Source organism: Arachis ipaensis, chromosome B07 (genome assembly GCF_000816755.2).
Source record: "Arachis ipaensis cultivar K30076 chromosome B07, Araip1.1, whole genome shotgun sequence".
NCBI classification, from domain to species: domain Eukaryota; kingdom Viridiplantae; phylum Streptophyta; class Magnoliopsida; order Fabales; family Fabaceae; genus Arachis; species Arachis ipaensis.
Window position 1 is genome coordinate 9929558 of NC_029791.2, and position 15520 is coordinate 9945077.

The window sequence follows — 15520 nt, forward strand, 5'->3', positions numbered from 1 at the left end:
TTTTAATTTTAAATATTTGTATAATTTTAAATTCTATTTATTTTATTAGCATAAATTACTTTTATTTTAACGCGGTAGATAGGTGGTAATTATTAAATAGTATGGAATTCTAAGGACTGATATATATTGTGATTTGAAGTTGTTCCAGAAGGCTTCTAGTCGATATTAACAATTTTGTCCAATTTTTTTCCCTAAAAAAAAATTGGAAATCGCAAGCGCAACGGAAGATTAATTATCCATGGAAAAAGTGCTCTAAAATGAAAAAAAAAAAGGTATTAATTATCGTTGAATTAGAGTAGTAAAATTCACAAATGATAATAAAATTTGATAATAACTAAATTATTACTTATTTATATTTTACCAATTTGTTCATTTTAAAAGTTTCTTTTTTCGAATATGATTGGAATGAAATAAGGGTCGTTGAATTCATCCGGAATGATGCTTTCTTACTACCACATAGCAACAAAGATGCCATAGTTATTGCTTGCAAATTTTTGGCATTTTTGGTCCCTTCTCCAGCATGAATTAATTATGTGCCACAAATTGGTGATATGCACACACCTTTTAATAAGATTCTACCCGGATTATGTGAAGGGTTTTTTTTTTTCACTCGAAATTACACGGGGTAGAAGGACGACCTCTCTAGCATCATCAACGTTGATCTTGTGAAGTTGCTTATATAAGGGAACACACTCTTCTTTTGGACTCAAAATTATTAGTACTAAGAACTTATCTGTATAAGATTGTTCGTACTTGGGCTGAATATATTCTAGTCCAAGAATTTACTACCACCACCTGATATTTCGATTGGACCGTTACCAAGCAACTCGACCCAACAGTTTGTGTGACCTTGTCCAAACGACTTGGACCAACTAAGATAAGGTCATCATAATTTGTATCATAATTTTCAATTAATTTTCCGATCAGATGAAGCCGAAGCATTTGCGTCCATCATGGGCTTGAAGATGGCCCAAGAATGCAAGTTTTTTAAAATGATTCTTGAATGTGACAATATTGAAGTGCTTCATGTAAACTGTCTATATCTTTGATTAGTTGTTTTTTTTTTTTTTTCTGAAGGTATTTGATTAATTGGATATAGCTAGTCAATGAGTATTAAAATATCATACTCGCATGTAAAGAGAAGTGAATATAAAATAGCCCATGAATTAACGCAGTTGACTCTGATCAATTTCGGTAAGGTGTGAACGAAAGATTCTTCAAATCACATTTGTAATTCGGTTCATTTGAATATTATAAATCTTATTTGTGCATGAATTAAATAATTCTTTATTTACACTTTGAAAAAATAAACACAAAAGTAATAATTGAAACGCAACTAAAATCTAAATCCTAAAAGAAAGGATATATGACGATCCAATTCTTTGTCATATTATCTACGCTTTCTACAAATTGATTCATGTGTATTCGTAAGAAAATACGTAGCTATACCCAACACATGTACCCCATGAATTGTGGAATTATTTCCAATTCCTAATTAAAACTTGTCCGCGTAGTGTCCGTGTGTTTCTCACTTTATAGTTTATATCCATCCCTTGCCATTCAAGAAAACTTAGAGGGTATCCCATAAACACAATAATGTGTAGAGAAATTTCTTTACAGCATCTTTAACTTCCTTCTATTATTTCCTTTTTTAAAAAAACCTGTATAGAGAAACCGTACTATTTACTACTTTTAGATTTGGAGATCTAAATTTTCTTGCCTATTTTTATCATTAAAAAGTATATTAATAATATATAGCTAAATTCTAAAAAATAGAAATATTCTAAATTTGGCATTTTAAGTGACTAAATTCTCAAAGTGGTTCTCCTAATTCAGCCTGTGCACTAATTTAGACCCTAAGATTCTAATTGTATTATTTTAAACTCTCAAATTGTATTTCGCACTACATATATACAAGTCCTTTAGACTATTTTCAGCATGAGTCAGCAACCAAACTGCTGATATGGCACCGCCATTATCACCTAGGATCAATGGGAGAACATAGTTTCATGGTTGGCATGTTTTGAAATTAAAACGCCGCTGTTTTGATCATTTACAACGTCTTCTTTCTAACATCAACGCTTTGCCTCATCCATAGCCACAGACAATAACACTAGAAGAGGTTGATTCAGTTGTTGAAGAAGAACATTCGGAGAAGTATGTCTTAGAGAATGGTTGTTTGGTTCGTTGTGAGCTTCCGATCAAGTTGCTAGTATATTATCCTCTCAAGAATACAAGTGGTTGGTTTTATTCAATTTTTTTGTTTCTTCTAATCTCTAAATGTTCGTTTGGATTGGTTTTAATTTTGCTTTGCATGTTTTGCTGGAGTAAATCCCATAATAGTCCCTGAGATTCCCGTGAATACCTAATGTAGTCCTCAAGATCCCAATTTTTCCACAGTAGTCCTCTAGATAGAGCTCTGAGCACTCATAGTGGTCCCTGGGCATATTTCTGGTGATGAGTCATCACCGGAGTGCTGACGTGGCGTCATTTCGTCACGCTGGATGGTTCCAAAACATCGTCGTTTTGGTTTGGCGCCCTTCTATGTAAAAACGGCGCCGTTTAGATGATATGTAGCATGAAACACAGTTTTGTCTCCAATGCAAACACTTCACTCATCTCTTCTTCTTCCACCCTCCAACTTCTTCTTCGTCTCTTCATCAATGGTGCTACCGTAAGATTCTGTTCTAGGGTTGAAAAGTTGAGAGAAGAACTAATCCCACTGAAGAGTCTTGTAGTTGTTCCCCTCCTCCACCAGAAGAACGAGGTTGCGACATCCTGATCAGACCCAAGGTAACCATTTTTTTATCTTGGATTTTCAATATAGTGTGGGTTCTTCATTATATGCAATTTGTTAGTGTGGTTGAGGTTTTGTCATTTTGTTATCATTTTAGTCTCTAGGTTTGAAGGTTAGTTGGGGTTTTGTGGGGTTGCTCTATTTTACTCGAATGAAACAGAAATATGATAAACGATATTTATGAAATTGAAAAAATATATGTTCTTATGGTGTTGATTTTGCTTTTGTTTTTTTTTTATTATGCAATTGTAGGCCAAGAAAATATGCTAGTATTAAGTAAAAATTTTGAATTTCTTGCAGATAGAAGAGAGGTTAGACATAATGTTTTATCATGTGGGTGATTTAAAAAAAAATACAGAAGGGATAATGGTATATTCTCCAAATAACAAGGCATGTGATCTAAACGCTGATACTCTAGATGTATTCTACATACGGAACTACCATAAGGAACTTGGGTATAATGACATAAAGCATTATTGGTAGCATGTTCCTGGAAAAGACTTGGAGAATGGGTTGAGAAATGTAAATAGTGACAAGAAAATAAGAGAGATGGTAAATTGTGCCATGAGAAATGATGGAGTGATTGATGTATATTTTGAGCATGGAGTGTCAGTGCCGGAGGTGTTAGAAGGCAATAACACAGTTGTATATTTGGATGATGATGGTGGAGCGGGGTGTAATACTACTACAGAGGCTGTTGTGAGTCTCCCCCCAAAATGAGACTTATGCAATCATAGTTACTCCCACTACCAATTTTGCACCCAGTAGGCATTGCAAGTCCAACCCCAACAAAAACAAGAAATCTCCAAGGAAAACACAACCATCACCCTCAAAAATCAAAGGTGTATCCACATCTAAAGTCACACAGCCACCACTAGTTTCAAAAACTCCAAGCTAGTCCAAGATGCCTACACAGAAGACTAACACTCCCTAGACTACCAACCCTCCCAAGACAAACAATCCTCCCCCAAGGCAACAAATCCCACCAAAATCATCTAGCCTATTAAGCCCACCAAGCCCAGCCAGTGCACCAAATTAGATAAGTCCAACAAACAAAAACTGTCCAACAAACCCAGTATATCAAGGAGACCTATACAAGGTTTGCTGTTAGAGGACTCAACAGCAAGGTATTTAACAATAAAGTTTTTTTTGAAGTGTCTTCTGACTCCTTTGACAGTGAAGAAGATAGCCTTTTTAGGCCAGGCCCTGAGAAAGACAGTTTCTCTGATTCTGATGTTGCAGAAAATGATATCAAGACTGGAAGTAGGATTAGGAGAAACAAGGTACAAACAAACATGCAATCCATAAATGTTAATCCACTGACAAAAGGGAAGGAGAAGATATTGCTTGAAGACAATACTTTAGTTCAGGAGGTTAGCGATGAGGAAGTTGATCTTGGATTTATCGGTAGTTTTACAGAAGGTGCAGAAAATGGATTGGATCCTGGTGTTGATTCAGATGACACTAATTCATGGCACTCGGAAGAGATAAAGACTCCTCCAAATTCAAAAGATGAGTTGGAAGAAGGCTATGATTCTGAGGATACATGTCCTATGTTTAGAGAGGGTACAAGGTTTGGGGAGCTCTATCTTGAGGTTGGCATGAAGTTTGGAACGAAGTGAAAATTTAGAAAAGCTGTGAGAGAATACACAATTCAAGAGGGTAGGAGCATAAAGCTGGTTAAGAATGATAATATAAGGTGCAGGGCAGTTTGTAAGGTTAAAGAGTGTCCATGGTGGCCTATGCATCAAGGGACCATAAGGACACGTGTTGGCAAATTAAAACCTTTAATGATGACTATACTTGTCCAAGAGAGGACAAAATTTGGGCTGCCAACAGAAACTGGATCTGCAACAAGCTTGTCAAAAAATTGAGAAAATATCCTAATTTTAAACACTGTGAGGCTACAACATATTTCAAGACACGATTTGATTTGACACTAAACAAGAACTCTATCTCAAAGGCCTTAATGGATGCTAGAAGTGTGGTGTATGGTTATGAGAAAGAGCAATATAGGATGGTTCGAGATTATAGTATGACCCTGCTAAAATCAAATCCTGGTTCCACGGTGCAAATATGTACCACACCACAACCAGATTGTGAAGTTACATTTGATAAGATGTATGTGTGCTTAAGTGGCTGTAAAAACGGGTTCAAGGCTGGCTGCCATCCGTTGATAGGCTTGGATGGTGCATTTCTAAAGACACAATTTGGTGGACAAATCTTGGTAGCAGTCGGATTAGACGCAAATCATCATATCTACCCAATAGCTTAGGCTATTGTTAGAGTGGAGAATACAAAGACCTGAAAATGGTTTCTTGAGTTACTACATTTAAACTTGGGCTACTACAAGGATAATAGTTGATACTTCATATTAGATATGCAAAAGGTATAGAGACATGTTACATTTTGTGCTAATCTGATTCTATGATATATTAATGCTTATATGTTAGATATGTGATTGTGCTGTTACATTAAGATTGTTGATAGTGTGATGATAGGAATGGTTAGTGTGACTAGTTAGGGACTATTATGGTTTGTTATATGCTGAATGTTAGGGAATTTTATGAGTATACTGACTGAATGTTAGGGACTTTTATGGGGACATTGAGTAAATACTAGGGACTTTTATGGTTATCAACTTGAGAGTCAGGGACTTTTATGGTTATATTAGATGAATGGTTAGATAGTTAGATATGTAAGCAGAAAATGATGTCTAAACTGTTCCATGAACCTGTCAAGGACTGATATCGGCGGTGCAAGAGGTGATGCCCAATGTGCATCACCGTTTTTGCGTTTGGCATTTATAAAAAAATTTCAACAAGAATTGGAAGGATCTACAGCTACGAGGTCTTTTGTGGGAATGTGCAAGGGCAACGACTTATCTAGAGTTCAGGGATGGAATGGATAAGATAAAAAGACTAAATGAGGATGTGTGGGCATATTTAGATAAGTGGCCAATGGATGCTTGGACCAGAAGCTTATTTAGCCATAAGCCGAAGTTGGATAGCATATGTAACAATGCATGTGAGGTGTTCAATGTTAAGATCAAGGATGCAAGAGCCAAGACCATTATAACATTGCTAGAGTGGGTTCGAATGTTCGTTATGTGGACCATCACCAAGAACAAGGTAAAATTAAACAATCACACTGAAAAGCTCACACCGGTTATAAAGAGTAGACTGGAGAAAGTCAGAAAAGAGGCTAAGAATTGGAAGCCTATTTGGACCGGGGATAACGGATACGAAAAGTTTGAGGTGCATGGACACCCAACTTACCATGTCGTGGACATAGGAAAAAGATTATGTACCTGCCAATTTTGTCTGCTTACAGGTCAGTTGGCAATGTATAACAATTATCTTTGTATCCCAACTAATTACATTAACGCTTATGCATAACAATTATGTTTGTATCCCAATTAATTACATTAACACTTATGTGACTCATATGCATGGTTGATGTGATTGTTTGGCATATACAGATATTCCGTGTGTGTACGCGTGTACTGCACTTTTTTAGGTTAACAAGCAACTAGAAGATTTCTGTCACAAATGGCTAACGATGGAATCATACAGGGAAACATATAACCATCACATTCATCCAATTCCTAGGCAACCATTATGGGAACAAGCAGAGGACTGCAACAGGCCACATGCACCAAAAATCAAGAAGAAACCTGGAAAACTCAAGATGAAGAGAAGGATGGATGCAGATGAGAAAGGTGGAGGAGGATCCAAAAAGTCTAAAGTTGATACAAAATTTTTAAGTAACAATGGAGATAATATACTTCTAAAAAGGCCGTTGGGGACCTTTACTTGCAGCTTCTGTGGTGAAAAGGGACATACAAGGAGGGGTTGCAAAAAGAAAATGGTAGTTGATGCCGCTGTTGCTGCAGCTGCTGCTGAAGCTGCTGAGAAGAAGAAAATGATGGAGATGATCCTGCACCTAAGCAGCAAGTTGGGCAGCCTCAAGGTGATGGTGACCAAGTTGGGCAGCCTTAAGATGTTATACAGCCTACTGACAACGCACCACCCACTACTGTTGCACAACCAGTGGAGATAGAGATAACTCAGCCAACTGCTTCTGAGGCAAAAGATTCTCAACAAGTAGCTTAATATTTATATCATTAGCCTTTTGTTATTTAAGTATAATGCTCATTTATGTGTAATGCCAATTTTTATTCATATAGGATTCTGGTATAAAAATGCTTTCAAAGTTGTCACAAAAAAGAAGATCCTTTCCATTGGCAACCTCTCCAATAATGAATCTCATACAAGGTGCTAGTTCAGGAACGACAACAAAATCTATCAACTTGATGAAGTTCATTCCAACTCCAAGATTTAAGCCTCCAACAAGATAAATGTGTATAGGGCATTCTGTTTTGTGTTATTAGACATTTTCACTAGATAATGACTATGTGTGATCCTTTATGTTTTGTTGTGATTTCTTTCCTATTAAGGCAACTACATTTGGCAGGGTCATGTTATTTGGCTGCCCTTTATGTTTGTCACTGGCTGTGTTTTGCAAAACTACGAAATTTATCTTAATACACTTATGCTTTGTGGTTTTCAATCACATTTGTTGCCTTCTTTAACATATTACCATTTTTTGTTAAAGTCGTGAACAAATATAAACACAATACATTCAAAGTTATCTGGGTTTTCATTCCATCAACAAACACCATTTTTACATCTATTGCTCATACAATGAATACAGAAAATCCAACACCAACTCATTCATGATTTACAATACAGGATAACCATCAACACTATCAACACAGACACAACTAACACCAACAACTGGATAATCATTTTTTGCATTCGGGCATCTTTCTCCAACCTCCAAAGCCTCCAATCAAAGTTCACCTTCACTTGATGATCATCACCAGAAGATTTTGATTTATCAACCCGTTCATCATTCCCAATATCTGCTCACACAAAAAGTCCACACTATCTCTTTTCACTTGTCTATACCCAATAAAAGATATAACATGCTCAACATTCAAACAAGAACAAGAGAAGAACAGTGAGGTATGGACAATCATAACAACACAAGTAATACTGCTAACTCACATTATAATTGGAACAACTATAAAATGGTTTGTTTGGATTTGAATTTGTCCCAAACCACCTAAGAACCGGCCGGCAGCCACATCCGCACCATTCTGGCAGCCCCGATCTTCTGCTCTTGCTTGGCATTGTTGTCTGGTTCCAACTAGATGGGAAACGAATAGAGTTTTCACCAGCAGTGCAAGCACCACCCATCATCGACATGACAAAGAACAACAACTAGAAGAGTGAGAAGAGAATGGTGAACAAGAAGAAGAAATAAGCTTTCTAAAAATTTGGGAATTTAGGGTTAAATATAAATGGAGGGACCAATATGGGTATAAATTGGAAATGTGCCAGTTAAACTAGCCGTTGGAGCCATCCAACGTGGCGAAACAACGCCGCGTCAACACTCCAGTGATGATTCATCACCAGAAATATGCCCATGGACCACTATGAGTGCCCAGAGCTCTATTTGGAGGACTACTGTGGAAAAATTGGGATCTTGAGGACTACATTGGGTATTCACGCGAATCTCAGGGACTATTATGGGAATTTACTCTATTTTGTTGGGGTTGCATTTTGAAATTAACTTAAATCAATTTATTGTTTTTGATTGTCATATAATAAAGCAATCTAGAGATTGGAAATTGGAATTTGTGAACTAGCACCGTTAATTGATAATATTTTGATGATGGAAGTTATAGAGCATAATTTAAAATTTTATTTTCACATGTATTTAATACATACTTTTCTTTTTCATTAGCTAACAAGTTTTTTATCACTTCAGTCCTCCTCATGTTCTTCATCCAATTACTATTTTCTATATATGAACTAAATTTCGAAAAGATCAAAATGAAGCAAAGTATGTTGTAATCTGGGATAGCTTATCTTCAAAGGTTAGTTTAAAGAGTTAAACCCCAAAATGGTCCATGAAATTGGCATTATGTACTAAAATCGTCTCTGAGATTCTAATTGCACCAATTACATCCCTGAGATTGAAAAAAATGCACCATATTAGTTCCTGACCTATTTTTCATTAACGACGTGATGACATGGCATGATGACGTGGACTGTAAGTGACACGTGTCACTTCATGATTTGGTCACGTATAATGGTATGATGATGTGGTGACCAGTGACACGTGGCATGCTGACATGGATGGTTGTGCCATGTGTCACAATGTTATTTGGCCACGTATCCATTTGTGCCACGTGTCGCAACAGTATTCATTCACGTGTCATCCATTATGTCATCGTTTTATATGCACCAAATTAGTCCCTCACTTTGCATTAAGTGACTTATTTTAGTCCCTAAAATTGAATGTCGTGCACCAAACTAGTCCCTTCACCAATTTTTCTTTCATTTTTTTTAAATTTAAAATTTTAATATCTTAGATACACTAATTTCAATTCTTTTTTTTATATATCGTTTAAATACAAGTGCTTTTATAAAAATTTTTAAAATTTTAGTTTTAATTAAGGGTGTTCATGGTTCAGTTTTTTCATAAACTGAACTGAGACTGCACTAAACCATTTTAAATGGTTTAGAAACGGAACCAAACTACTTTGTCAAATAAGAAACTGGTTTTAAACCAGTTTACAATACAGTGCACCAGTTTAAACCAGTTCATAAAAATAAAACCAGTTTTAATTGAAAAAATCAGTTTTTTTAAATTTAAAATTTTAATATCTTAGATACACTAATTTCAATTCTTTTTTTTATATATCGTTTAAATACAAGTGCTTTTATAAAAATTTTTAAAATTTTAGTTTTAATTAAGGGTGTTCATGGTTCAGTTTTTTCATAAACTGAACTGAGACTGCACTAAACCATTTTAAATGGTTTAGAAACGGAACCAAACTACTTTGTCAAATAAGAAACTGGTTTTAAACCAGTTTACAATACAGTGCACCAGTTTAAACCAGTTCATAAAAATAAAACCAGTTTTAATTGAAAAAATCAGTTTAACTGGTTTATAGGTTAAAACTAGTTTTAACTTTTAACATATATATAATTAGTTTTTACATTTTCTCTCTCCCCCTCTCTCTCCCACTCTCTCTTCTTCTCTCCCTCTCTCTCTCCCCCTTCTCTCCCTCTCCCCCTCTCTCTCTCTTTCTCTCCTTGTCAAATAAGAAACTGGTTTTAAACCAGTTTACAATACAGTGCACCAGTTTAAACCAGTTCATAAAAATAAAACCAGTTTTAATTGAAAAAATCAGTTTAACTGGTTTATAGGTTAAAACTAGTTTTAACTTTTAACATATATATAATTAGTTTTTACATTTTCTCTCTCCCCCTCTCTCTCCCACTCTCTCTTCTTCTCTCCCTCTCTCTCTCCCCCTTCTCTCCCTCTCCCCCTCTCTCTCTCTTTCTCTCCTTCTCTTCCGCACTTGTCCAACACACAGAGAGAAACAGAGACAGAAGAGAGCTTTGGATTTGGAATTCACAAAGATGGCGTCTCCCAGACTCTCATTCGGATTCGGAGTCGTGGCCATGCTTGCCACTCTCATTTTCGCCCTTTCCTTCCCAGCTTCCGTTCACGCCCAGACGCCATCCCCTGCTCCTTCCCCTACCAGCGACGGTACATTCCCCTCTTTCCACCTCTTTCTCCGTATTCTGTTTTTCTGGATCTGGATTTCTACGATCTCTCTCGTTTCATCCCAGATCTAATAACATCTTGCATTGTTGTTCCTTATGTCTGTGTTGGTGTCTTTTCAGGTTCGTCAGTAGATCAAGGGATAGCGTATGTGCTGATGTTGTTGGCTCTGGCTCTGACGTACCTCATCCACTCCGCTGATCTTTCCACCACCTTATGAATTTGAACCACACAGGAAGGAAATTTGATGTAGGATTGAGAGTGGATTTTTTAGGTGATAGTGCTTCGTTAGTTATTCTCAATGTTAGTATATTTCTCTTAGCAATTTATGTGTATGAATGGATTCATTAACAGTTTGCAATAGGGATTGCTTTCTTATTTTCCCTGTAAGTCTGAGGATGTCAATGTTACCTCCTACGTAAAGCACCAAATTCGTGTGTTTGTTTTGGCTTTCAAGGTTTCAAACTATTGTTGTTTGAACTACCATTTCTGTTGATTTTACTTGTTGCTGCTGTGGTTGGACTAGAAAATAGAAATCTAATTCTTTTTCTGCGTCTTCTTCATCTTCTTTTTCTTTTGTGTGAATTGGAATTTCTGTTTTTATTTTTAATATTATTTTTATTATTTATCTTAATTATTAAAAATTCTGCTGATGATTTTATGGGGTGTTAATGAGAATGTTAATGAGAAAGAGAGGGTTAATGGAAAGTGATGATCATGGTGAGATGATGTTTAATTTTTTTTTGTTAAGGAAATGGGGTGATGATCACAGTGGGATGGGGTTTCATTTTTTTGGTTAAGGGGATGGCGATGAGGATAGGGATAGGGGTGTGGTGGGGTGGGTTATGTTTTTATTTTTTAATATATTTTTTATTTTTTTATTAATTAATTAAGGGTAATTTAGTCAAAAAATAAAATTGAGATTAAAAAAGGACAATTTTATAACGTTTTGTAACGTTAGGGATGATTTTAATAACAAAAAATGGTCGGAGACGAATTTGATTTTCGCCCCCGACCTTAGGGACGATTTTAGTACTTAACCCTAAATATTAAAAATAATTTTAAAAAAATTTGAAAAAGAAAAATTAAAGAGAATTTTAACCTAAATTAGTATACTAGATAAATTAAATACAATACTCAAATTGAAACAATCTAAGATATCTCTCCCCCTCCTCTCTCTCTCTCTCTCTCCCTTTCTCTCATTCTCTCTCTCCCCTATCCCTCTTCCTCTCTCTCCCTCTTCTCCTTTCCTCTCCCATCCTCTCTCTTTCTCTCCCCATCTCTCTCTTTCTCTCTCTCTCTCTCTCTCACTCCCTCTCTCTCTTAACATATATAAAATTAGATTTTACATTCTCTTTCTTTCCCTCTCTCCCTCCCTCTCTCTCTCTCTCCTTCTCTCCCTCTCTCTCTCCTTCTCTCCCTCTCTCTCCCTCCTCTCTATCTCTCTCTCTCTCTTTCTCTCTCTCCTTTTCTCCCTCCTCTCTCTCTCTCTCTTTCTCTCTCTCCCTTCTCTCCATTTCTCTCTCTCTCTCTCCTTCTCTCCCTTTCTCTCTCTCTTCCCCTCTTACTCTTCTTCTTCTTCTCTCTCTCTCTCTCTCTCCCTCTTTCTCCCCTTTTTCTCTCTTTGCCTTCCTCTCTCTCCCCCCATTTTTCTTTTCTCTCTCCCCATCTCTCTTCTTATCTTCCTCTCTTCTTCCCCTTCTCTCTCTCTCCCCTGCCCCTTTTTCTCCCCTACCCTTTCTTTCTCTCTCCCTTTTCTTCCTCTATCCCTTTCTCTCATTCTCTCTCCCTTATCCCTCTTCCTCTGAATCTCTCTCTCCCTCTCTCTCCTTCACTCTTCCCCCTCTCTCTCTCTCCTTTCTCTTTCTCTCTCACTTTCTCTCCTTCCCTATTCCCCTCTTCTCTCTCTCTCTATCTCTCTCACTTTCTCTCCTTCTCTCTCTTCCTCTCTCTCTCTCTCTTGCGTTGTTTCTTCCCCTTCCTTCTCTCTATTTGTCTCTCTCTTCCTCCTCTTTCTCTCTTTTTCCTATCTCTCCTTCTCTCTTATTTTTTTCTCTTTTCACTCTCCCTTATTTTCTCTCTTATTTTGGAGAAAAGAGGGGGAGAGAGAGAGAAGAGGGATATAGAGTGAGAGAAGGTTGAGTGAGAAAGAGAAAAGAGAGAAAGGAAGGGAAGAAAGAGGAGAAAGAGAGAGAGGATGGCGGAGAAAGAGAGAGAAGAGGAGAGAGAAAGAAGGGAAGGGGGAGAGAGAGAAATAGAAGAGAGAAAGAGAGAAAAGGGAAAAAGGAGAGAGAGAGAGAGAGAGAGAGAGAAAAAGAGGAAGAAAGAAGGGAGGGAGAGAGAGAGGAGGAGGGAGAAGAGAGAGAGAGAAACAAAAGGGAAGAGACAGGGAAAAGAGGGAGAGAGAGAGAGAGAGAGAGAGAGAGAGAGAGAGAATGGGAAAGAGAGCGAGGGAGAGGTGAGAAAAAAGAGAGAGAGAGGTAGAGAGAGCGAGAGGAAAAAGAGAGAGAGAGGAGGGGAAGAAAGAAGGGGGAGAGAGAGAGGTGGGAGAGGAGAGAGAGAGAAAAAAAAGGGGAGAGCGAGAAAAAGGAAGGAGAGAGAGAGAGAGAAAAGAAGAGAGAAGGGAGGAGAGAGAGGAAGGAATTGGGAGAGAGAGGGAGAGGAGGGAAAGGAGAGAGAGAGAGAGATGGGAGGGAGAGAGAGAGAAAGTAAGGGGAAGAGAGAGGAGAGGGAGAAAGAGGAGGAGAGGGAGAGAGAGAGAGAAAGTAAGGGGAAGAGAGAGGGAGAGAGAGAGGAGAGGGAGAAAGAGGAGGAGAGAGAGAGGAAGGGAGATTGGTAAATTTTGTAATATATAAGTATGTTATTATAAAAAAATAATTATATGATTGATTAGACACATTTTTTCATAAAAAAAATGTGTTTTTAACAAGAAATTAATAATTAAAATAAATATTTTTTCTTATAAAATACACGTTTTCGTTATGTGTAAATGAGCTAGATTGAAGGCACTTCAAGCACCCTCACTACCATCTTTGATCTCTGCAATCTAGACGAAAGAAGTCAAAGATGGTAATGAGGGAAGCTTGAAATGCCTTCACGTCAACTCCAAAACAGCGGTTATTAGGGGTATCTGCAAGAAAAAAATATTTTATAAAAGTACTGAAAGAGGTCGGAGATGGTAGTGAATGTGCTTGAAAAGCCTTCACGTCAACTCCAAGTCGGCGGTTAGGGTATTCGCAAGAGAAAAAATATTTTATAAAAACACTTTTATTTGAAAAACATGTGAAAAAATAGAATTGAAATTAATGCATTCAAAAATAATGAGAATTTTGAATTTATAGAAAAAAATGAGAAAAAATTGGTGAAGGGACTAGTTTGGTGCACGACATTTAATTTCAGGGACTAAAATAGGTCACTTAATGCAAAGTAAGGGACTAATTTGGTGCATATAGAACGATGACATAATGGATAACACGTGGAAGAATACTATTGCGACACGTGGCACAAACGAACACGTGGCCAAATAACATTGTGACACGTTGCACAACCATCCACGTCAACATGCCACGTGTCACTGGTCACCACATCATCGTACCATTACACGTGGCCAAATCATGAAGTGACACGTGTCACTTACAGTTCATGTCGTTAATAGAAAATGGGTCAGGACTAATATGGTGCATTTTTTTCAATCTCAGAAACGTAATTGGTGCAATTGGAATCTTAGAGACGATTTTAGTGCATAACGCCAATCTCAAGAACCATTTTAGGGCTTAACTCTTAGTTTGAATGGTAATTGGCTCTTCTTCCATTCTAAATCGATGTATTCTGATAATGTCACTTTTCGAAAAAAGAAAGAAAAAAATTTTATTTACTCTTATATGTAGATGGCCTGATTCTAGATTTTAAACCTTATTTGTTTTTGAAATGAGTAGTTTTTAAGTGCATTTTCTTTGAGTGGTGATCATCAAACATCTAACGAGTGCTTGAAAAAGGTACTAAACTGCTAATGGTTCCTTGCTACAATCATATATAGTATCTAGTTAAGTCTATTTATTGGTTTTTTGGTCCTTGTTCTTAGCAGGCATATTTTTAGGCTCTTAACTAGTCTGTTTTCTCATAAAATGTGTCTATTCCAGTTTGGCTTGTGTCAACATCAATTTCTACTTTATCATGAATGATAATTATTTCTATAAACAAAAGAAGAAGAACAGGAGGAATAAGAGAAAAAAGAAGAAGCTTTGAAGTTTATAAAGAGGACATGCGCTAAATTGAAGAATTATACAATCTTATTCACGTCATCTAGCCGTTATATTCATTATTCAACTAGGTGCTACATCAGCAGTTCGATTGCTGATTTACATTAGAAATTATTTGAAGAACTTGTATGTAGTGTGGAGCGCAATTTAAAAATTTAAAAGAGGAATGCTAGGGGACAAACAACTTTTGTGATTTGTAGCCATTAAATAGCCATCAATAATGATTTTAATGGTGTGAGATTGGTGTGAACTTTCATCCAATGGCTCACTTTTCTTTGCTGATTACATGCTGGCCAGAATTTAACAAAATTGCTGATCCCCTAGACTTTTCCAATTTAAAATAGTGCAATTAAAATTTCATCAAATTAAAACACGCTCGAATATAGAAAACTATTTTAGAGATTTATTCTATTTTAAATTGTACTACAAATTACAAATATCACTCAATTTAAAGGTTATTGATTAAATACTTTGCTAATAATCTAATAGATGATGTAATAAGGTAATAGTGATTACAACGGTGGAAATATTTTTAATTTTCAAAATTGAAAAACATAAAAGAATTTCACATCTAACTTTTCAATTCTTTTTTCCTAAAGTTGAAGAATTATGCTCGATTCCCCTATAATTGACGGTTTCATGAAACTAAAGAGCACTAGTATTTAGACACGATATTTTGTATTCACATGATTTATTTGTTATCATGATACGTGATGAAAATTATTCTTTACATATGTTAAAAATTAAGATAATAGAATTTAAAAAAAAAAAGAAAATTTTTTATTTTTTTGAAATAAATATGATAAAAGATTAATTA

At 36.3% G+C, this 15520-nt stretch overlaps 1 protein-coding gene across 1 annotated transcript; it reads left to right on the top strand.

The window, feature by feature from the left end:
• Positions 10182–10897, top strand: LOC107608021 (arabinogalactan peptide 22). The gene is made up of 2 exons (XM_016309913.2): positions 10182–10429; positions 10567–10897. Exons 1-2 carry the CDS (start codon positions 10300–10302, stop codon positions 10662–10664), a joined length of 228 nt encoding a protein of 75 aa, XP_016165399.1. The 5' UTR covers positions 10182–10299; the 3' UTR covers positions 10665–10897.